Source organism: Pyxicephalus adspersus, chromosome 6 (genome assembly GCF_032062135.1).
Source record: "Pyxicephalus adspersus chromosome 6, UCB_Pads_2.0, whole genome shotgun sequence".
Lineage (NCBI taxonomy): Eukaryota > Metazoa > Chordata > Amphibia > Anura > Pyxicephalidae > Pyxicephalus > Pyxicephalus adspersus.
The window spans coordinates 44,160,587-44,185,804 of record NC_092863.1 but is presented as its reverse complement, the minus strand read 5'-3'; the positions used below and the strand labels follow the sequence as shown (position 1 = coordinate 44,185,804).

Below are 25,218 nucleotides of genomic sequence, written 5' to 3'. Positions count from 1 at the left end.
AGATATGTTGATACAGTGTTTTTGCGCTAAAGTCAAAATTTTAATCTCCTAGTTTTGGGGGTTCCTTTTATGCCAGATCTGTACTATTGAGTCATCTGTGTCCTGTTGGTGTGGAGACTCAAACTGTTTCCTTTGATGAGCAGAGTTGTGTTGGAGTTGTCTTGGGCTCCTATGACCTGAGAAGGCCTCTGACATTTACTCATTCACTCAAAGCTAACAGACCCATGGATTTGTTGGGCATTAAGGCTCCGTCCTTTTTAACAGTTTACAATTCCTAGTTGTACCATCCATTAGTTGAACCATGAACAGAATTTTTAAAATATTTTGTTATCCCTGTTGACTTTGTGAGCTAGATAATTGTTTAGGTATCCACTAATGGTGCTTTAGAGGCATTGTTCTGTAAGTTTTTACCAGGGCTATGCCTAGCTTTGCTGATCAGAGGACCGGATCTGTGGTACGTTCTACTTTTCTGGAATTTGTCCCCTCAGCCTTAATAGACTCTTAATAGATCCCTTTCAATAAAGTTTCTACCCCCCATGAGTTGATTACAGTCTTTCTCCTTTTATCTTAGATATCTGGGGCAGGCCCTTGTAGTAATAGTAATAAAGTTGGAGTTCTCTAGTTTCTTGGTTTATGTATTTCGTTTTGGTGTCATATACCTTCCATCTGTAAATTGGTTTCTGGGATTTTCTGCTTCGCCTATCTCAGTGAAGTTGAGCCCATAACCCCATTCCCCGTAGCAGACAAGTTTCAGGGGTTTTACACTAACTCATTCACTGTCCTAAAACCTTCTTAGAGCATTTTTCCTATTCTGGCCCCCCAAGGCCCTGAATGTCCAGTCGGTATCATTCAGATCTGTCATAACTTCCCCTTCACCAGGTGGCCTTTCTGGCTTCAGTGGACATAAATGTTATTACAAGATGCTACCTGTGCCCGTGTTTTAGCTCTTCAAAGTACTTGAGGTTTTCTTTAAAAAAACTGCCTTACCAGTTTGTAGCTCTTCCACGTTCATTGTACCGGACCTTCAAAAATCATTGTTGGTTCTGACTCATTATTTGGGAGTATCTGAGGTTAATCCTAAGGCACTTTCCAGATCAAAGTGTTCCTTTTCTAGGACAAACTTAGAACTCTTAAGGTCACAAGTTTTTGCTCCAAAATCTAGAAGTTGTCCAAACTTCTATCCTTGTATTGTTTTCTTCAAGCTGATGGTGGCCTCCTTCAAGGTAGTTCTTTTTATCTTATTCCACTCTATACATTTAGATATCTTGGGCTGGGTCTACATGGACGTTTTTAAAAACACATGTAAACGTTACTATTGTTTTTTTTTTGCATTTTTAAGCACTTTTATTTGCGTTTTAATGCTTGCCTTTAAAGCGCTGGAAAACGCCTATGTAGCATTTTCCTGCATTTATGTTTTAAGTGCTTAAAAACACAGGAAAACATCCCAAATAAATACAATAGAAGCATTTATCCAGCGTTTTAATTTTTTAAACGTTGCAAGCAATGTTTAAGATAAAGCTAATAAACGTGCCTCAAGGAAACGTCCTGGTGTAGATTACATTTTGAATCGGTGACCTGTAACACGCACAGGGATGGTGCATTTTAATTTGACTCACTGATTGTAACCTTGTTCTAAGGTCACTTACCTTGCACTGATACTAATAGGTTTGTATGTGTTGTAATTTTAGGTTAGTGATGGATTCCTATTAAATTCTCCGAGCTGTTACTTCACAAGAAACAATGATCATCCCGCATTCCTCATTGTACTATTTCTTTGTTTTTACTCTCTGCCTTATTATAACATTCCCTGTTACTAACAAAGCGCCATGTATTATAAAAAGAGCTGTGTTTTTATTACTCTTTTAAAAAGTACTTTTAGGCTGCATGAAATCCAGCGACTGCTGCATGTAATTTCTCAGGGCATCCTAATGGTGACAACACCAGACCATGCCTGTGCAATGTGAATTTGCATGGCCAACAGTAGTCTCCGCTGGGAGAATCTGTGACATTTTGACAACTTTCGAGAACAACTGTGAGACAAGGACGGAGAGTGGTCACTTTTTAACAAAGACCTTCATGACAAGATCATTGAATATTTTTTTTTTTTAATGAAAACTGCAGGCTGGAGTTGATAGACTTTTAAAAGCTAATGTCACACATGCAACAGGTCAAATGTGGGTCAGTAAGACGTCACATGCACCTGTCGGTGAATTCTGAATGATGTGAGAAGTACCACAAATGGATGCCACATAAGTCTGTCAAGCCAGGCCTTGAAGTATATTGAAAAGTAGTTTTACATTAATATGTTAAAGCCGATAACAGGTTGTAGAAATCTGTTTTTTTTTTTCACAAAACTGTGTGGCGATCCTTTAGGTTTCAGGTCATGGAATAGTTAAATGGTTTTGTAGTTAAAAAGTTCTTCACAAAGGGCTTTGTCCCTCATATTAGTGCACAGATAACCACAAAAAAAACGGAGCTACAATGAAGCAAGCACATGACACTTGAAATGGGCACGGCAGATGAATGGTTGATGCAATGAAGAAGCCAGGTACTTCAATAGAGTTACCAGTGATCTCACCTCTAAGGCAGGAAAGGTGTTTGACTAAAGTTGTCGGTACAGGAACTGATAAAGGCCATTAGATCAGAAACCAAAGGAGCCATATAGTGAAAAGCCCTGAGGAAGCAAACTAAAGTCCAGAGACAAAAAAAGTGTGAAGATCTAATAAACTGGATCTAGCACTACAGTAAATCTCATTATATTACGTTACACATGATGTGATCAAGGACACCAATTACTGATTTTCCATTTAAAACATAACAATGGGAAAAAATCTTTGTGCACCATCGCCTGCTATTGTTGGTTTTCCAAATTAAATTTATTAGAGAACTGTTTTTATTTAGTTTTAGCACCCAGCAGATATTGTTTTCCTCTTGTGCAAACAACTGTGGTGCAAACAACTGTGGTGCCAATCAGTCACTGATCTCCTGGTGTTGTACAAGGAGTACACTGTACCTATACCCCATTTCATGTTAGGCTGTTTTGTGCAGTAGATCTGGTGTTTAAGCTGGATCTAAACTCTGATAAATTAGATCATTAAAAAAACCTTTACTCGTGTATTTTGCTGAAGCCCGTCTATCACTGAAGATGGTGGCATGTTGTGTACCAGCATTCAGTTTCCTTCTCTTGTCTCTGCCTGAAACAAGCATCTGTATATTGCTGTAAATGCCGGAATATCCAGCACAGCTTTTAGTTACTATAATTGTGCTGATGTGGAAAAGAATATCACAGCTCTTTATATTATGGTCCCATAGATGCTATATACAGTATATAAAGCAAGATAATCTATCCTGGGTGCTGGAGGATTATTTTACCCCAGCAAGACGAATAACAGATCCCAGCAAGGTGATAATTCTAGAATGAAGGTAAAAATTAGCTAAATCTAATAAATGTCACCATGTAATAGATTCCTCCCATGGTTATAAAGGTTGGAGTATATTCCTGACAATATCTGGGGCAGAGGAAACTACTTGGGTATGATGTGTGGTTCAACATGATTAACTGCCATTAACTATAGCTAATATATATTTGGAGTTTAGGCTACATATTTACATGGAATAAACAGTTCACAGACTTCTAATTCTACCACTGTACATTATGATTTTTGTTTACTAATATATTAGCCATTTGAATTTAAAAGCCAATTCCAGACATTTATTTTATTGGTTGTCCCCATCAGGTGATTTCTCTCATTTTCTGTCCTGATACCCTGTCTAGCAATAGTAAAACAAGAACAGTTGCTAGCTACTCATAACCACTTCATGCAAAACTAAACCAAATGCTTTGGATGAAGTTGGTATTAAAAACTTTGTAATGATGAAAAAAACCTGATCTGAGAATTAAAGGACAAGTGAAGATAAATAGTGTTCTTACCTGCCACGCCTCCAACTGCTGGGACAAGTTGACCTTTTGTTGAATGGCATCTAGTAATTGAGTGTTTAGAGACATCAAGTCGATTCTACACTTTGCCAGTTCCTTTTCCACAGCATTCTTTCTAAAAAGAAAAATATCATACAAATTCAGTCATATTCTTGTGGCCTAAACTTTACTGTATAGAAAATGCACGCTTTGTCTTCTTTTTTAAACAAACCTACCTGCCTCTTAGCTTTAGTGTACATTCTGAGCTGGAACATTCTCATTCTCAATGGACCTCCATGCACTTTCTGGGATGCTAAAGAATTCCTGACCAGCCAATCAAGATGGCCAAATATCCCAAACCCAGAAAAAGACTTGCAGATACTGTCTGTACCGCAGGAGTGAGGACAGGTGAGTTTAGTTACATTGTGAGTAAATATTTACCCCCTGGACTATACATACATGCTACAGTGTAAAAACATGGAAAAAATTGCTTGGGATTTTATGTACCTGTTCTGCACAGCACAAAGCATCAAAAGAAGCCTGCTTGAATGCAGAGCACAAAGAAATTGGTGGTATTGTTACAAAGCTATATCGAAAAGTATATTTCAATATATCACTAATTCTCTATGTGCTTTCAGTGGATTGACGCCCAACTGAGTAAAGCGAATTCCCAAAGCTATCATGGTATGTAAATGATCATGTTGTGTGTCAAGTTTATGTATAATTTTATTATTACCTTGAGAACTAAAAGTTTCAAATTCAAAAATTCATTGTGCAGCTGTACATGCAGGACCTTTCGTGTCTTTTAGTCTATTCTGAACAGACTGAGGTCTTGCCTTTGCCTACCACCTACTTCTTGTGACTACATGTCTTGCCTCCTCATGTAGATACATGGTTTCTATTCTATTTAAATTAAATGCAGTGATGCACAAGCACATTGGGATCATAACACATAAATTCAGCCTCCCTTTTTGCTTATATATAGTGTTTGTGTTAAATTGTCAACCTGATTGTCATTAGAATCTGTCTTGCTTCATTTTGTGTTTATTTAGGCTTTAAAGTAATTGTAGCTGTATATCTGCACTTGCAACAACACATTTGAGCACTGTACGCACTATTTTTTCTAACAATAAAAATCCAGGACAGGCTTTTGGGGGATTGTCATAGTGCTGTATAAAAATAAAAAAAAAGTATTACAAACAGTAGCCAGCTGTTTTCTTTTAATTTAATAATACTTATATCCAGTTTCTGTACACCATATAGAAAATATAGGTATATATGGATTTTTGGTTGTGGATACTAGTGGTAGGTTGGCTCCAGCAGCATTTCGCAAACTTTGGAATGGACATTGCTAAGTAAAACCCATCAGAATTTTCATGTATTTACTTTCTCTCTGCATAATTTTAAGGAAGGTTTACTAAGACTTGAATTGAGAAGTTAAAGCACAACTAAACCCACAATACTAACCAATCCCTTCCTTCTTCTTTTCTTCCTGGAGATAATCTTCAACCATTTTGATTGGCCAGGCTGGGATGATGTAATTCCTGTACAGGCCTGCAGGTGTTTGTTCATTTCTGACACTGACAAACCCAATGGCACAACTTGACAACTGGGTGTCAATCAGGCAGGTAAGAGTAGGTATTGTATTAGGGACATGTCTCTTTCTGCAATAACCGCCTGCCCAAATCATGGTAAAAGTGGGACTTTTTAGTTTTAGGGAAGTTTACCTGTTTTCATGCAAACATCCAATAATTTGAAAAAGATTTGAAATATAAATAATTGGAGACCTAATGTGAATACATCACAAAATAATATTTTACATTTCTTTCCACTTATTAGGTCAGCTATTTACAACACAAGCTAGTATAAACAGAAATTACTGCAGCATATGAAGGTATTTAGCCAAGTGTGATCAGTTTTTACTTAGCCTATAGAGATTATTATTACTTGGCAATAGCCTCATCTCGGTCCTTTATGGCCTTCAGTAGCTGTTCATGCATATCATTATTCTGGGTCAATTCCAAGAGGTGATCCCGCTCCTCTTTCAGTGCAGTCATTTCAACACTAAGCAGAGTTACCTGAACACAAAACAGCATCTTGGTATTAGAAATAAAATGAATAATACATACATATATATATATATATATATTATTAATATTATACTGTACTACAACTACAGCTGATATTACCAAACTTAACACTTCTGTTGTAAACCAAGCCAATTTATTTAAACCTTGCCTAATATCCGTAAGGATAGACCACTGCAGTGCTTGGTTAAAGGGCTTTCACATTTTACAACCTTTTATTCTAGATACAGTGACCATTTAAAATAAATACTTATTTCAAATTAAACACCTATTCTTCTCTGTGTATATTTGTCATTGCTAAAAGTGATTTCATATAAAACTGTATCACACAAGTGTATGGAATGTATTGTGCTCTTCTACCTGTTTATGAAGTTGCTGAAGCTCTTCAAATGTTTGCTTCATTCTAACTTGTTCTCCCTGTAAGAGTTCTCTCAGTTGTTTGGAGTCTTCACTCGTCCGTTTGATTTGTTCTTCCAAGCCATCATCTTCACATTTCCGTGCACTCTGCAAAAAAATAAAATTCATGAAGAACACAAGAACATGTCCAGAGGTCCAATTTAACATGCTACATACAGTATAATGAACCACTCCCTTTGATCAGAACACTACAAATGTGGGTGTCAGAATAAACTTACCATTTCATACATTTAACCCAATTTTGTGTTCTGTTGTTACAGAAATAGATCCTTACTTTGAGAATTCAAGATCCATATGCAACTTAAATCCAAAATCCATTTGTTTAAAATATTCTAAATAATGTAATCATTGGTCATTGTCATGACAGTTACAGTACAAATAGGAGGGATGTGTATGTTCTCCACTAAATCATGATTAGATACACCTCTCTATTTTTTCTTTGTGAAATCTTATTTCTCAGATATTCCCACTTACTTCTTGTAGTGTGATAAGAAGTCTTCAGGCAGAAAAGGGACTTTATAGAGACCAAGTAAAGATAAGAAGGACATCATGCTTCAGAGAACATACAAATACATTTACTTTTTTCTTTTTCCGAAATATTCACACATCCTGCCCGACATCAAGTCTGCAAGCAAGAAAGCGTGAATATCTAAGATTTCACAGAGACACAGTATATGTGTGTAGTAATTAAACTTTTGAGAACATAGTAAAAATGTTCATTTAAAAAGACACCCAAAGTCTTTAAAGCTATTTAAGGTTGGGGAGGATACACTTTCATCAGTGAGACAGGGTGATCCAGTAAACCTGGAATGGGTTACTTAAAATAATTAGCTATTTGCTAGCAAATGTTTTCAATCCTGGATCAGATTCATTCCATGTTTGCTGGATCACCCAGCTTTACTGATGAAAGTGCATCCTCTTCATTCTTGGAGAGCTTTATTTAATCAGGCCCGTTGAGAGAGATTGTATGATTTCTGGGTTGTATCAGCTGCCTTTAGGAAACTGGAAAGAAACGTTGCTCCTTGAGCTGCGGATTATACCTTTTATATTATAAAATGTACTTTACCCCATTATGAAAGGTACAGAATGTTATTTGATGCATACTTGGAGCACTGCTTGCCTAAATATAGTACTGAATGTAAACCCGTACTTTCCTTATGGAGGGTATATTGTCAGGTCGCTGAGCTCATGCACACCAGTCCACCAGCAATACAGTCTGAGATAAGGATGCTCTGGTGGTAGACAGATCAGGCACAGGTAGTACCATGTGTATTTTGGAACTTTGGAGTGTAGGAAAGTTTTTACACCTTAGTGGTAAAGTATAGACTACCATGTAAGTCCAATTTCAGGCAAACAATTTTGTGTCTTAGTTAAAACTGTTTAATGTCTCATTACCAAGAGGGCAGAAATTAAGCTTTCCACTAGGACACTAAAATCAATAAAAACTTAACAGAATTCTAAGTTTTCTCCATTTAGCCAAAATGTTTGTTGTCTAATTGTGCATTATATGTTCTGCAACATGAAAACGTCAAGATCAACTGTAGGTTGTACATAGATAAGTAATGAAATCTCAGATACCATACAAGTGCACAGTGTAAGACTATTAATACGCAGCTTCCTTTTAAAGCACACAGGTCATGCAGCATACAAGATAACTATGAAATAAAAAGCACTGAAGTTACCGCTGCTTCGCAAGTGTCCAGTATGCTAAGTATAAGGCTCTTCAGTTCACTCAGGGCAGTGCGGAGGCTCCCAGCTGGCACGTCTTTGGCAGATGAGGTTTCAGAAGATTCATCCATAGAGGAGTCTGTGGACACAGCGGAATCTGCACTTTCATTGCCTCTGAGCTGGCAGCAGAGTGTTCGGACTTGACAGTGTGCTTCCCAAAGCTGCAACCGTAACTAGAAAAAAAAAAACACATTAAAGGGTTATTATGGAAAAAATGAGGTATGAACTTTATTTATTTAATGGGATTTATATTTCAACTGTAATTCAAAAGTAAACATAAAAGACACCTTGTTACCGAAATCAAAGTAAACCAGCAAATGTCTTGAAGTGTTTGTATATTCATTTGTAATTCCAACTTGATAGATATAGTAAATTCTGAAAGCACAGGCCATCCCTTTCTTGCAAACCATGGTTCTCTTTACTTCTGGAAATGTATAAATACTCGTTGTGATGGCAGCATCTCTGCCCAGTAAAAGAACCCATGACAAGCTTTGGAGGAACCCTCCACTTCCATGGAACCCCGGTTGTTACTGGCATCTACTCAGGTTGATTACTTTTTATACATAATAATTGCAGCAGTCTCATGGCATATACCAGGGTGACTTTAACAGGTCAATACCATGCAGATATATTCTAATAGGAAGATTTGTGTTGAAATTATTGGTCTGGCAACAGGGTCTCTTTAAGCCATCTCAAGTTGTAATATAGGAGGAATTCCATATGCACACCCAAATACAAATACACCAAAGCAAATCACAAGTAAGTAAAATACCTCTCCCACACCCTACTATTGTCTACAACAATTTGGGTACCAGTTCATACTCACATAGTGTATGTGATAAGCCTTTGCACATATCTACAGAGACACTGCTGCAAAAATGTGATTACTGGAGTCTCAGTCAGTGTCAGTAAGAGAAGAAACACATATGTTGCTTCTATTTTTAGGTGAAAATAAAAACCATTTTAATACTTGACAAATACAGCATGTGTGATGTGGTTTGTGGATGTCAGATTACATAAATCAGAAATCCAGGCCAACATTACAGAACACTATGTAAAGAGAGCCTATCATTACTTTAAAAACTTGATGAAAGGAAGGAATACCTGTAAAAGTGGTCTGCTTACATTTCCTGCTATCTGCACACTGTTCTGCTCACAATAAATCCTAATTTGAAGTACTCAGGGAAACCGCTGCTTTTGGGGGGTTTTAATCATGGTTTCCAGCAGCGATCGCTGGTTTCTCCTGCTAATCTCCACATTAGTACTGTATCCTGTATTACACTGAAATCAACAGGAGAAACTACAGAGTAATACTGCGGTTAGCCAAGTGATCCACACTCCCGAATATAAATGTATGTATATATATATGTATCTTCACACATATATTTCTGAGGAATGGATTAACATTTTGGTAGCAAGGGCAGCAGGCAAGCTAAGTATTCACACTTTTATTTAGAGATATGCTTCTTTGGAGTGGTTTCATGATTTACAGGGTTGTCTTAATTTCAGTTTTTTATTCTTTGAAATATCATTAAAGCAATTGTAAAGCCAAAATGTTTTCTTTTGTTTTAGATAAGCGTCTAGAATAATTAGGACCCCTGTCATTTTTTTTATTCTTCTGTTTGTGTCCTATTGAGGATTTTTTTTATCCTAATTTTGGGTTCCAAAAACACAGCCTCTTTTACGTTTTTGCCCTTTAAAGCCTCGTACAGAAGCTAGAATTTGTTACCTGATAAAATTGTTTATAATTAGTGAAAATTAGTGTTAGTACTGTGATTCAATGTGTCATTTTGTAATCTGCTATTGTTTACTATGGGGAGGACACAGCAGCTCCCTTAGTTCTCCCCCACAGAACAGCATCTTTGCACAGCACTCACTCATTGAGGGTGTATGATCTTATAGTCTTATCAGTGTAATAATGCTCAATGTTCTATAGCTGAGCTAGGAACATGAAACTGATCAGGTTATAATGTTTACCACCAGTGCATGTAAGTAAGCTCCAACAAGAGCAAACAACATTTTTAAAACTTTTAGCAGGTGGGACTGTTCAGATATATGTATTATATATATATATATTTGTAATATGCTATTTGCCTGGTGATCAAACTTCAAGATATTTCAGTATTGGAATACCTTCAAGTCAAAGGCATTGTTGACAGCTTTATCTACAATGCTTCAATAAGTGACAAGGATACAGCTTCTGTCATAGAGATAATATTTTTACGGTATTTGGCAGGGAGAGATCTGAGTGAACATACAGTAACAAAGCCTTGACTGATCCTGTTTCGTCTTCAGAGTCAGCACACACATATACAAGATTAGGACACAAGTATGTAAGGACAAATCTGACAAGCAGCATCTGTATATAAGACCTTATGGGATATACCTGTTCCCGCTCCTGTTCCTGCTCCTCAGCCTCTATACTTTGCTCAATTTCTGACAGCAGTGAGGTACTTGTGCTGTTTAAGTTTTGGAGACTCTTTTCTTCTTTGAGCTCTTCCATCTTCAACTGCAGCTGTCGGTAAGAAAGCCGCAGCTCTTCCAGTTCCATCTGGCTCTCCCCCAACTGCAAGAAAAAAAAACAAATACATTGAAGAAGAAAGTTTAAAAAAATGCAAAGTTCCAAATATAAAGTCAACACACCTTCTAATACTAAAGCACCTTTTAACACAGTTGTGTTCAGAATAATTGCAGTGTATTTAAAAAGGTGAATAAAGCTCAAAAATCTTATATTAGCTTTGATTTCCAAACACACAAATGCATTGGGAACACTGCACATTCTATTCCAAATCAAAACATAAAGAAAATGTATCAAATTTGTATTATTCCTTTACAGAAATTGAAGAAACATGAATATTAGGCTGTGTAAAATAATAGCAGCATGGAGTTGTAAATTAGTGAGGTCATTCATTCTGTGAAAGGAACAGTCAATTAGGCACTTATTTAAGGAAGGAAGGAAGGCAGCAAATGTTGTACGTGCTGGATATAGTACATTTTGGGTCATTCCAGACATTTTTCAGAAGAACGGCATACCTTTATAAAATGTTGATTGGAAAGGGGAAAACCTATAAAGAAGTGCAGAAAATTATAGGCTGCTTAGCTAAAATGATCTCAAAGCTTTAAAATGGCAACTAAAACCTGAAAGACGTGGAAGAAAATCAAACACTACTGTTCGAATAGAGAGCCATAATGGCAAAGGCCAATGATCAGCTCCAGGGAGATCAAAGAAGGTGTAAAGTCACCTGTGAATACTGTTACAATTAGAAGATGCCAAGCTATTGGCAAGAAGTCCCAATGTTGAAAAAAAGACATGCAGAAGAGGTTACAGCTTACCAAAGAACACCTTGACTAGTCCAAATAGAAATGAAAAAACATTTTTTGTGGACTGCTGAAAGCATAATTGTTCTTTTTAGGTCTAGGGGCCGGAGACAGTTTGTCAGATGACCCCCAAACACTGAATTCAGACCACAGTACACAAGACAGTGAAGCATGGTGGCAAAAGCATCAGGATATGTTTCTTATACTATGGCGTTGGGCCTATTTATCACAAACCAGGGATCATGGATCAGTTTTAACACTTTAAAATACAGTGGTACCTTGGTATACGTCTTTAATCCGTTCCAGATCCTTGGACTTATACCAAACAGAACTTATACCAAACAAATTTTTCCCATAGAAAATAAAGAGAAAATGATTTATCCGTTCCCATGAAAAAACAATCCTTTTTTTTTTTGATATTGGCATAATTTACATTGATGGGTCTGTATGAAATAATTTAAACACTGCCTAATACTAAAATACATAAATAAAAAAGCAATTAGATGAAATAAATGATAATGTAACCTCATTTTACCTTGCTTAGAAGAGTTGAGTGCCTACTAGGATGGTGCTGAGAAGGGAGGAGGAGGAGATGTTATGTATATCACAGAGAGTTATAGCGCGGGTTGTTCACTGAATGGTAGCAACTGGCGTACTGACGCTCGTGGGCAGTCGTGGCTTTGTCTCGAGAGAGGTAAATAAGGATAGCGTGCGCTGTTATGACTCATTTTGACCCATACAAGTTCTAGCAAAAAGGTTGTATACCAAGCAAGATTTTTCGTGTCCAAACAGAACTTATACCAAGTTGGACTTATTCCAAAGCGGACTTATACTGAGGTACCACTGTACCTGAAAAGGTCATGTTGCCGCCTTATTCTGAAGAGGAAATGCCCTTGAAATGTTGGGTGTTTCAACCTCAAACACACCAGTAAATGGGCAACGTCTTGGTACCAGACCAACAAGATTGACGGACCCTAATCCATTAGAAACCTTGTGGGGAGTGAAAAAACACTGTTTCTGAGGCAAAACCAAGAAATGCAGAAGAATTGTGGAATGTAGTCCAATCATCCTGGGCTGGAATACCTGTTTACAGGTGCCAGAAGTTAGTCAATTCCATGCAGTGCTGCTGTACAGCCGTTCTCAGAAATCGTGGTTATACAAATAAATCAGTGATTCAAAGGAAAGAAAAATCATGAAACATTTTTTTGTTTTGAGTTTCTAAAGAAGAATGCAGACACTGCAGTAATAAACCTACCCCTGCTCCAGGAAGGCAATGACTGCAACCTTTCTTTCCAGCGCTGACATAGTTATTATTATTAATAAATAGGATTTTTATAGCGCCATGATATTATGCAGTGCTGTACATATTTTCCTTTTTTTCCTCTTCATTGGTGTGTGGGTTGGGGCATGGTATCTCATAGCTTTTTGACTGGCAGGCCCAGGATGACTTCACACCTTTGTATGCAAATCGGTGTTAGGCCATCCAGACACTGAGACATACTGCATTCATACAGATACTGAGGCATGTGAAGCTCGGTATATATAACATACTTCTATATAATCTAGTATATTTGGTTCCCCTTTCTCATTTTACTTTCTACCTCAACCCCTTCCTATAAACTATTTGCACTTCCCATATATTAGTATTTTATTTAGGTGTCAAATCACCAACTGCCCACTGAGGTTTGGGCTTTGCTCAGTAAAATAACAAAAGATAAGGCTAATTTTCAGCTTGGAGAGTCTTCTACCATCTACTAGGAATACAATAATAATATCCTGATCCCAAATAGTGACAAGGATAATACAGATGAAGATGCAAAAGAAAAAGAAGAAACAAAGTAAGTTTAAATAGATCTAGTGTTGGGCAGCCACATTTCAATCTAATTCCAAAGAAAATTTAATACGGATGCATTTCCATCTGTTTGCTTTGCAGTTGCTGTACGTGTTACTGTTACTTCTGGCTGCTCAGTTGTTTTCCTCCTCTGGAGGGAGAACTGCACCGAAAAGACAATACTTGCAAATAGGTTGACCTGCACAACTTTTTGTCTATTCTGGGTGCATAGCATATCATTTTTATGATCCCTTGTACAGTAGCATTCAAGACTGCTGATAACAGTGAACATGCTGGTGAAGCAAGGACCTCATCAATTTGTTTTTACTCCTTCACTGTTTAATCTCAGGCTGGGGGTATGGAGGCAACAAAGCTGTATGGCAACAGAGTATGGCCAAGTCAGTGGGATGGCTTTGCAGCCTGATACACACAAATCCCTACATTCCACTGCTACTAACTATAAGGCTAATAGTAATAAATAGAAAAAAATGTGTGTATATTATTTCTTCAGTAAAATATAATATCTTAGGATATTCACTAAAATCACACTTATGTTCATGTAACAGAATGTGCTTCTTGACACATGTATGTACCTGTATCTCCTTGGCACAGCTCTCCTGATTTAGGATTAACTCCCGGTCATGCAACTCTTCTACAATTCCCTGAAGCTGATCATTTTCTTCCATGATGGTACTCAGCTGCTCCTCGAGCTCCCGTTTACGATCGGAAAGCATCTTTATCTGGAAACCAAAAATAAAAGTATTCCGGTAAACAAGGCAAAGAGAACACAGAATGCTGCCTGCACTTCTTTTCTATGTTGTTCAGAATGATAGAAACTAACTTTCTGGAATCTTTGGGATGTCTACATAAAAGGGGGAGGTACAGCATAAAGAATGTGATGTTCGGTGGAACCAGAGACCAGAAACAAGCAGTGTGGGAGTGCATAGGAATGCCAGGAGATACAGTGCAACATAAACCTCATCTGTGGGTTAACTCTTCATCTTGCCCTTATGCTTGCTGGCAGTAACATGCAACTGAGCTATCATTTCTGCAACTGATATAAATAATAACAAAACCAGGCAACCACTGGAGTAATGCTCACCTTTGCAAATATTAAAATAAAATAAACTCAAGACAGGGAAGTGCTCCATAAAACCAAGTACCCTGTAAACTTTTGTTATGCAATCTGCCAGCTTTTTGTTATGCTACTCCCACATTGGAAAATGTGAGAAAGGGTTGGAACCCCTTAGTTAGTTTTTGATTACCATTTGTGTTCTTTTTTTTTAATCGACACAAGAGCAGAACATAAAAAAGTCAACCCAAACTGGACACAGACAGAAACAAAGCCTCTGTTTAGCAGAATGGGAAAACATAAGAATCCCTCTTAGGCTTTAAGTAAGGTCTGCATCATTTAATTATAGATTCTTCTCACTTCTAGCCCCAGTGATAGTAAAAAGAGGTGAAATTAACCAGACACAGTAAGAAGTGAAATCCCAACTGTATAAAATTTAATGATGTGCAGTTACCCAAAGCAACCAAGCAAACCAATACCAATGATCTGCTGGTTGTACTGTGTCACTGAATGTGTTGGTATATTTAAGCGTATCCTGATACCTAATGATATATGAATAAACAGAAACACGTAAAAGTAAAGTAAAAGTGTTTCCCTTGAAAAGTTATCAGTTTTTACCTGACCAACTGGTGACAGCTTTATCACCACATTTTTATCATTAGAAAAATTATCATTTGCAATGTTCAAGTAAGTAATAAATCTTTATCCATACTAAGCTTTGTAAGGTCCCCATTTATGTTCATTTTTCACTATGTCAGTCCGAGAGTATAAAGGGTGCTGATCACCTGATCAGCCTAAATGGAGGATGGGTATCTAGGTAAGTTCTCAAACAGAAGGAACATATAGTGTTTAAAACAAGTAAGTGTATGCAAGCACAGTCACACTCACTATTAATAAAACACTGCAAATGATCACGTCTATTGCAGTGTGTATTTATTTATTACATTGTATACCTAAATGTATACTATGTATTCCCTTTGTATTTAATATTACACAAGTACACTTTTGTGATGTGGCATTATATTAAATAATAAGTTTCCCCCACAATCAGCATTGGATTTTTATAAAGCTGTTTTGTAGTCTTATTCACTGGTTCAGGATTACAGCAGGATCACTGTGTCATATGAAAAGTTTTAGGCTAAGATTAGCTTCTCTTCGAACATAAAAACCAGAAACAAATATTTTTTTTTATAAATCAATTATGGGTATGCTGAACTATACACAAAAGAAAAAATATGTTGTCACTTACAGGACGTCTGGTTTCTGTGTATAATGTTGGATACACTCAGTACAGAGCTTGTATTCTTACCTAAGGCATCAGAAGCACTTTTTAAAAGCTAGTTAATCATTGAAAGTTGGGTAAACTAAAACCACTATACTCTTACTACAAAAAGGCAACTATCAGAATGTGTGTGGGTTTATACCTTTTACAAATGTGTTACAAGTGAAGATAAAAGACATAAATTCCTTTTTCTAGACCAGCCATTCTCAACCAAAATTCTGTCAAATCCCCAGGGACTGCCTGGGGTTCCATTAGCTGTGATTGCCAGCAGCATGACACCAATGACAATTTTTGCTATCTGTACTAACCACTAATGTGTGCATTCTTCTGCTAAGCCCAGATTATTTGATTTTACAGGGTTTACAGAGACCTAAAATTATTTCAAAGGTTCCTTTGAGGTAAAATGGTTGAAAAAGACTTTGGACAGACTGAACGTGATTTATTAAAGCTCTCCAAGGCTGGAGAGGATACAGTTTCATTAGTGAAGCTGAGTGATCCTGCAAACCTGGAATGGATCTTTTCCAGGATTTAAAACATTTGTTAGCAAAACGCAAATGATTTTAAAGAAATCCATTCTAGGTTTGCAGGATCACCCAGCTTCACTGATGAAAGTGTATCCTCTCCAGCTTTGGAGAGCTTTATTAAATCAGGCCCAATGTCTGAAGGGGAAAAAAACATGTCACACAACCAGATTCAAACTTGCATTTTTAAACTTATAATTTCCTAAGTAGTTTTAAATCTTGTTGACCGGGTATGCAACAGATGTTTCCAGTTTCAGTTTTAAAAAACTGTTAATAGAAAAATGGGGTCTATAACAGAAGGGTTTGTCTGCTGTTCTAAATGAAAGTAACACATACTTTAGGCTTACTGGCCTTTAAATAAAAACTGTTGCTAGTCCTGAGGATGTAGTGATTCAGACTTGTAATCTGTATTACCTTGACCTTTATAAGTAAAGAACCTCATTTTGATAGCATTTCCTAGGAAAAACATGACTAAGACAACATGACAACATGACTAAAAAAGCACCTGCACTGGTAATATGTTAACAACATGTATTATTGGTGACAGGCATTTTGTACACAGTTTTTACTAACATGTTACTCCTACAACTCTTGGCTTGCCTACAGCCCCCCACAACATCATTGAAAATACATTGCCCAGAATAAAGGAACAGCAGTGTACACTGAACAAGACAGCATGCAGACAATAACTATGAGCTACACATGACGGGTTAACTCATGCACTCCAGGATAGCAGCTGTACTTACTTCTAGGATCTGCTGCTCCGCACCAGGTTAAAAAAAAAAAGAAAGGAAAAAGGGGATTGAATGGAAAGAAGAGGAAGGAGAGTGACAAAGACCAAGGAACACAATCTATTTTAGTTTAGGTTATGTACACAATATAGATTTGTTCCACCAGTACACATTTGGTCTACATCTGGACAAATACAGGGGTAGACTGGTAACCCACAAGGATTGGTAAATAGGAATACAGGGATGTTAATTTACAATGGTTCATTCAAAGCTTCTCCAACTTTTTCTATACAAACATTCATTAAAAGGTATTCATTTCAGATCTAGAATAAGATCGAGCAGCACATGTTTTTAAATAATTGACAGAATTAAATTAAGGTTCTACCTTTATTGCAGTGCCGCCCTCTCTTTTGCAATATTGTTTGCGATTTGCATTGTAGTTCTGCATTAAAGGGTATGACCCTCTGTTACCTTGTCAAAAAGTTAAAATCTAGAGTTATTCTCAACAGCTAACACAGGTTGATGCTTACATTACAAAGCTATTTATTAAATTTTGTTTAATGTGTTTGCTATTGGGCACCCAGTAAACTACAGGCTTACTAAGCATTACTTCTGTGTATAAATGTCCACTTTGTTAAACAATTGAAATAATTATATGTTCTCTGCTTTACCTGCCAAAGCATTAGTGACTTTGTACAATGCACCTAGTAATTTTCCACACTTCACTGCCAGATAGGTGAGACACGTAGACCCTAACAGCGCAATTCATCCTCCTGGTTTTATATTTCAGAATCCACACCTTGAACGTTCAGATAATAAAGCAGCATTCTTACCACCATCCAGTTTGGGAGATAACCTTGAAAATGCTATAGCTAACCCATGAAGAAGTAATAGCAAATACATTTACAATCAAGATTTCTTTACAGGGTTGAGAAATAATTACCTATATCCACAACGTCACTCACAGTTTCTGCCCAGAAGAATGAAACATTGCTTCGTAGCTGCAAAGTGACATTCTGCATTGTTTCCACCAGCATTGAAGTGATGCCTTGTTCATATGGGAAGCAAAACATTTTTTTTCTCTGAACCTTCAGCAATTATGTGGCTGCCATGCTATCAAATGGTGACCCAAAGTATTTTTTCAAAAAGAGGTCATTCTAGTTTTGGTTTATGAATGTGATCATGCAAGTATATTAAACAACAAAAATATACATTGCACAGTTAATAAGAATACATATACTTTTTTCTCTAGTTTCAATACATTTGAGTTTTTTAAGATTTTTCTTAGTCCCCAAAAAATGTAATTAACTGGTGTTAGACAAAAACACGTAGTAGAAAAAATGTTGCTTTGGCCAAAAAGGTTGTCTCTCCATAAGTCCAGGAAAGGGAATCACACTCTGTCTATAAAAGAATCTCCTGCCCAATGTGTTTACAAAGTAATGATCTCAGGAGTAATCATGGCATATACATTCCAATTTATTCTGCTGTGGAATACGTGCTCTTCCTGAAAAGGTTATAGATGACAGTGTACCCAGCATTACAATGGAATAGTCAATATGTGTAGTGATTGATTGTGCAGCTTCCGGACTACAATCAATTAAACTGTCAATATAAGCCCTCTGTCAAATCTAAAATCTACAGAAAATATTGCATTATTAAGCTTTTGCAGTGAGAAAGAATAGCATTTATTATCAGGTAAAAACTGTCAGTTCCACTGATTGAAGTGATCATAAGCCATCCACAGTGACATTTTAAAGTTTCAGATAATCAGATAATGGATAAAACTGCTCACATTTGTCATCCCTCCCTGTAGTAGTAAGTGATCTCCACTCCTGAAACCTTTCATAAACAAAGACCATCAAAGGGATATACCCACACTCACTAAGCACCACTATACATGAACAGATTCCATAACAGATTTCACCTAAAATTAACTAACAAACGGAATTTAAAATGGTGAGTCCCTGCAAAAAAAAAATTAGATGAAACAAGTATTGCTGCAATTGCTGTAGGACACTAATTGATATTTTGTAACTGTAAGTAATTTGATCAGTTCTGTTTTTTTATCGTGCAGTGACAATGCAGCACCACCAATCGGATATCATATTATATTAAGGAGGCAGCAGTACTCTGAAACATGATTGGGTGCTATGTTGCTATTAAGTGTATATTACTGCAAACTGAACTGGCTTTTACAATATGCTTGCCTGCGTTTAAAAGAACCACTAATGTAAATAATGTTGTATTATGATCAATTTATATATGTAAAAAAATATTCATGAGTTTATTTCCTTTTTCTGTATTTGTATTTTTTTTTTTTACTACTTTTACATGTGGACCATCAACTGTCCATCAAAAGTAACCTTGACAGGCTTACTGGTCAAGCCTTACCCAACCTTCCCACCACTTACCCCCTCTATAAATCCATTCTGCATGTCTTCTCTGTCCCTGTCTGTACCTATGCAGTAAAAAGGAAGAGGTGGCTGTGCCACAATGTGCAAGTCTGCCATTTATATTGCACAATATAGTCAGAGCTTCCCCTATGCAGAGGACAGAAATAAGAGAACTGAATTTGATGACTTGTATTTAACTTTACATGGTCCAGTGTTGTTACCCCGATCCTAGCGACTGTGCCTACCGAAACAATGCACTATTACAAGCATGCAACCAGTTATGTCTCCTAAGATCTGCACGATTTTCCCAGGTCAGAGGTTCACCAAGTAGTGAACCAGGCACATAGGAAAAGCCCTGGATCTTTTAAAAAATGTAGCAGTGATGGCAGTGTGCACATTGATATCCCGACATGTTTCCCAGAACTTAGGAAATTAAATTAAAACATGAATACAATCAAATAAACTAAACTACCTATAATTTTATGTATATCCATATGGACAATTTTAATTAAGTCTCTTAATGCTGTCATTTATATAAGTAGAAACTGACCTCTGACAGGAGATTTTCCAGCCGTGAAATGTGTTGACTTGTAGACATACTCTTCTCACGGAATTCCTCCTGAAGCACACTGACCTGCAGCGACAATTGTCTTTCCATTTCTGTAGCCTGTTTGTAGTAAAACAGAAAAGAACAGTTGAAAATGAGCAAAGTGATATAAAAAAAATTGTAATTCAAATTCTGAAAAGAAAACACGTGTGTAACTTACGGTGATCCTGCCAACAACTGTTCTCTATGGAATACAGTTATTCAGTATTAAATATGAAATGCAGTGGATATTAATAACACTATGGAAGCAAATATAGGCAGTAAGAATTGTAGTGTCTCTACAATGGTATTCAGAGAAGAAATGGCTGATACGTAGAAGAGATCCTCTTATGTTGATGGTCTGTGGTAGAAGATCCATTTAAATTGGTTATCAGTGGAAAAAGACCCCCTTACGTAGTTGGTAAGTGGCAGAAGACACCTTACATTGATGGTCAGTGGCAAAAGGCCTTTCTTTCATTGGAGGGAGGTCAGGGGGAGAAAAACCTAAATACATGATCCAGTTACAATAATATTTAGTGGGAAAAGATCCCTTTACAAGAGTAGTGGTGAGAAGGAAAAGATTTCCTTACATTGATAATCAGTGGGGAAGAACCCTTTAAATTGGATGTCAGCAGAGAAAGACAACTTCCATTGGTGGTCAATGAAGATAATGTTCCCATACAGTTATAAAAGATCATTTGTGTCAGTTGTATTGGTTACTTGCCTCAAGGAGACAAGAGGAAAAACTGGTACACACAAAACACTGGTAATAAAAAGGCTGTGCAATACTAAAATGCTGATTCTGATAAGGAAGTCATGTAAATCTCTGTCCTTTAGCACTAGATTTTATGTTTTTAGCTTTATATGCAAACTTCAATTCCCTCATTACTTACTTTTTACTTGTGAGCTGTCACTTTGTGACATAGTACAGTCTCAGCAATCACCGGAGAGAAGGATTGCTACTTCCTACTACAGACAGGTCCACTTTAAGCCATGTCCAAACCACTTCAGCTATGTGCTAAGAAGGACTGGCTATACATCAGAACAACATTTTACAATTATGCACGCATGGTTGCATAAGAGGTTATTGTAGCTCTATTTTTCAGCTCTACTTTTATTACTTTGGCTACATGTTACCAATGTATGTATAAAATAGCACCAAACTGAATGCTTTAAATGCTCACCTTGATTTTCTAAAGGTTATTGCCACAAGGAACAGAGGATTAATGTGAGTGCTTGCTGACCAAAGATTCAGAGCTACTTAGCCTAATTAGTTTTGGCATTAGTAAACACCACAGAGGTCAGCTGGGTTAAGAGGACAACAAGCAAGAGAAAATGACTGCAATTATGTTTTGGTATTCTTCCATTCTTACTAATAGCTCACAGTCCTTAGTGAGGAAAATAAAAACATCAGAACGTAATATTCACAACACTACATGTATACTGTAATAGGTTTTTTGAAAATATTTTTGCTATGTTAAATAACTTTTCAATGACAAGAAGTATTACATTTGGATGTTTCCGGAGGTTTCTAACTGGCCTTTAAAAAAACGGTACATGACTTAGGCAACATACACATGCCTCAGAAGAAACAATCATGGTCATCTCAAGTAAAAACCTAGCGTGTGTACATTGTGGCTCTTACTTATGAGAGAGGAGAAAAGTTCTACCTCCCCAGAACTAAGTGGCGTTTTGTGCACATCATGAAAGATTGTTTCCATCGACAAAAAAATGCATAACAGGCAGATTTGTGAGATTTACTGCCGTATTAAGCTGCGTACACACTTCCAATTTTTGTCGTTGGAAAGGATCTTTCACGATCCTTTCCAACGACAAGGGAGTGCACGATGCATGAACGGTGCTGTACATACAGCACCATTCATGCTCTATGGAGAGGGGAGGGGGAGAGCGACAGAGCGGCACCCTGCTGCGCGCTCTCCTCTTCCCTTTCATTACGATCGGCTGTCGTCCATCGTCCGTGGATCCGGCAGGTCGGTCGTCCGGACGATGGACGACACCGACTGTACACACGGCAGATTTTCGCCCGATAATTGACCGATGCCGATTATCGGGCGATAAAAATCTGACGTGTGTACAAAGCTTTAGTGAGTGTGAGCAAAAGCTTGCTAATTGCTTTTATCAGCACTGCTTTCCAGGATTCCACAGATAAAATGTCAACATGCAACACAATATTGTGTGTAAAGTTATTTTTATAGGTTACTTTATATACTTCATAATGGAATAAATGATAATGTTTATTGTAATCACAGTGAAGGGCCAGATGTTCCATTCCTATAAAAGTCTATGTACCATAAAATTCAGAACCTGCTTAAAGCAGGTCAAACGTAAATAAGGGGGATGTCAATTGCACGTAAAAGTCAACTGTCAATTCATTCTAAATCTTCAAAGCCCATTTATACAGTTTGTAGGGCTGGAGTCACATTCATATATCATGGTAATGAGTGATTCACTGGGTGTCAATGTAACATAAGTTAATGCACTGTACTATGCAGGCTGCATTGCAATGCCATTTAATAAGCATGGCACTAAATGCACACATACAGCAGGAGCCATCCTACCTGCATTACAATGTACCACAATGTACATACCATGCCTCAACACAGGGAAACGAGCCATGTAACCATGGTACACAAAAGTGAAGGGGCTCATGAGGAAAACTCAACTTTTATTTTAATAATATCACTTCCTCGTTAATATTGCAACCATAACAACAATTATTAATTAACTTTTGTGTGTGTATGCAAATGAATTACCTGTACTTCCACTTTCCAAGGTTTTTACTCCTTTGCAAACATGGAAACTGATTGTGTGACTATAGCAGACAAACCTGATGTATATAACCAATGCTACTAAAAAAAACTAATTGAAAATTAACGTGGGATTTTACTTTACACATTAATTTTATTTTAATATTACACAGTCCCTGTTACAGAGTTTTACCATACATGTCAAATGTGTTCCTTTTTTACCAATGAAGTCGCAGTGAACAGTTTCTTACAGCTTACATTAAAGCTGAACTCTAGGCAAAAAAACACCTCATTCATAAATGCGTTTTAAAAAGGTGCTGGGTGGATGCAATGTTTGCATGGGTTTTCGTCCACATCACAAAAATATACTGGTAGGGTTATTGACTTTCGACGATCATTTATATCATCACTGAGGGCTTATGATGGCAAGTTTGTGTTGACACAGACACTTAATAGGACTTAATAGGCTTCCCTTTGGCTTTGCCTTAAGGTAAGTACAAGTCAGATAACTGTCGCCTGAGACCAACAGTTGTGCTTGTCTTGAGTGTATATGTGGTGAGTTATGCGGTCCCCCAATATCGATAGGGAACAACCACTATGCTCTCTTCCATTAGGTGCAGCTTCCCAGTCCTCTCCAAACAGAACATTTCTTTGTCGCTGGAAATTATCAAAAAAGAATGACACTGTCACTGGAACAACAGTTTGTGATGCATATACATGTCTTCCTATACCCAATGCTTGGTTTTCTTGTGATTTCTACAAATACTTCAACGCAGTAATAGGAAGAGTTAGGACTTGCTGCAAAATCAACCCATACAGTTTATTCCATAGGCATTAGCACCACCCTCTTGATCCTCAAAGTATTTCTGTCTGTTTTGGCCGTGAAACTGTTACAACACATTTACGTTAATAGTTTGCAGCGGTAAGTGATGTCTGAGTAATATTTCTGATGTCACAGGCACGTTGTGTCTAAACTCAAGAGAAAAGCAATAAAATCACATTTCTATGGTAACATCACTAGACTGTGACAGTATAATATGGCGTAGCCTAGCAACTGGGATAAAGATTTCGGCATTTCTTAAAACCAAACAGGACTTTCAGCTGGACTTTTCATTTTGGGAGATTTGGAAGGAAACAGGAATTTGATCTGCGAAGGCTTGTAAAGGAGCAGGCTGTGATCCTTATGGAACATATCATTTTAAATAAATGGAAGGGTTGATTAAGGTGCTAAGCACAGAATAAGCAGCTGCAAATATTTTCACTAGAGGTACAGTAAATGATTACATGACTTTACATTGGCTGACTGCCCTATAAACCACTACAGTTTTCAATCAGGTGTTTAACCTTGCTGGAAATCTTTTTAAAGAGGGAATCAACACTTAGCGTGATAATTTATATTGGTGATTATGTGTCCAATTCAATGTACATTGTAACTATTTATAAATCACTCTGTTTCTATTTTTTTCCTGCCCATATGTTTTAGATGTATCAAAGATGGAATTGGTATAGAATATAAATGTAAACCTGAATAACTGAAAACACAGTGAAAAATAGATAGCGGTATGCTTACCTAATGCAGTTATGTAAGCTCAGTTATGTCTCTGTCCTCTACTTTTGTTTGGAAGGAGCAGAATAATACATAATGAGATAATCTCTCTGCTCTTTCCTCAGTGTAAACGCTTTGGTAATAGGGGATTAAAAGGGGCTGATACCAAAGGTATTTAAACTAACCGTAAGAAACGTCTTGATGTTTTGATGAATGTACTAATTGGTGTTTTTATATCTTTCTTTTTTTTTTTTAGTATTAGACAGAATGGTAAAGTGGTAGTACCTATGCCTGTCCTCCCGCTTGGCCCTTTCACACTCACGATGTAAAACTGCACAATTGGCAGCTCTTAGCCCCACAACATACCATATGCCCAGGAGCAGCAAACAGGTGCAAACTCTCAACCAACAACCGTGTGCAAAAAAATGTTTTTTTAACGTCCGTGAATGGGAGAGGTTGGGGCCACAGTTGAGCCCATGGCAGAATGATGTGGCTCACTGTGGGTGTAAAATGGCCCTGAGGATTACCTGGTTACCACTATTATAGGGATAGATGGATTAATACTAATCCACATTTCTGCAACTGTCCCAAGAACAGGAAATGGAAATCCCCCATGACTGGAAATGAGAGCATGTTATGGTGAGAATTCTCTTTCTGTTTAGAAATATTTCTGGAACAGCTGATAAATGGAAATATCCCAACCACACACTTTTTTTATTTTAACAATCCCTACACTAACGAAATCTAGAAAAAAAATATGGCTAGAGCTACTCCTTGGTCATACATGTTTTATAAAGTCATTTGCTTTTTGTTTTTGCAACACTTGCTGTTTGTTTACATTGGGGGGTACCATGTAAAATACATGTTTCAGTGTGTCAGTTGTGAACTTTAACCTCCCAACCGCTAACCCCGTACTTTTTCGTCCAAAAAATTTTTGCTACTTTCGATAACCCCGTACTTTTTCGTCTATAATAAAATCTCACTTACCTGGTCCCGCTGTGCTCATCCAGCGTCGGGTCCAT

General features: G+C 37.2%; 1 protein-coding gene across 3 annotated transcripts in view; it reads right to left on the bottom strand.

The window, feature by feature from the left end:
* The window catches only part of BICDL1 (BICD family like cargo adaptor 1), a 41,297-nt gene that overhangs the window by 2,760 nt on the left and 13,319 nt on the right, over positions 1-25,218 (bottom strand). The window contains exons 3-11 of one of the 3 annotated variants that reach the window (XR_011921408.1): positions 19,847-19,963; positions 16,919-16,930; positions 13,891-14,037; positions 10,535-10,714; positions 8,103-8,321; positions 6,364-6,507; positions 5,864-5,994; positions 3,932-4,052; positions 2,579-2,687 (exon numbers count right to left, since the gene is read on the bottom strand). Coding sequence is in view for 2 of the 3 variants with exons in the window: in XM_072415480.1 (XP_072271581.1) it covers positions 3,932-4,052; positions 5,864-5,994; positions 6,364-6,507; positions 8,103-8,321; positions 10,535-10,714; positions 13,891-14,037; positions 16,919-16,930; positions 19,847-19,963 (1,071 nt within the window). In the remaining variant the exon portion in view is untranslated. The remainder of the gene's footprint in view (positions 1-2,578; positions 2,688-3,931; positions 4,053-5,863; positions 5,995-6,363; positions 6,508-8,102; positions 8,322-10,534; positions 10,715-13,890; positions 14,038-16,918; positions 16,931-19,846; positions 19,964-25,218) is intronic. The other 2 variants (XM_072415480.1, XM_072415481.1) reach the window with 2 other exon arrangements.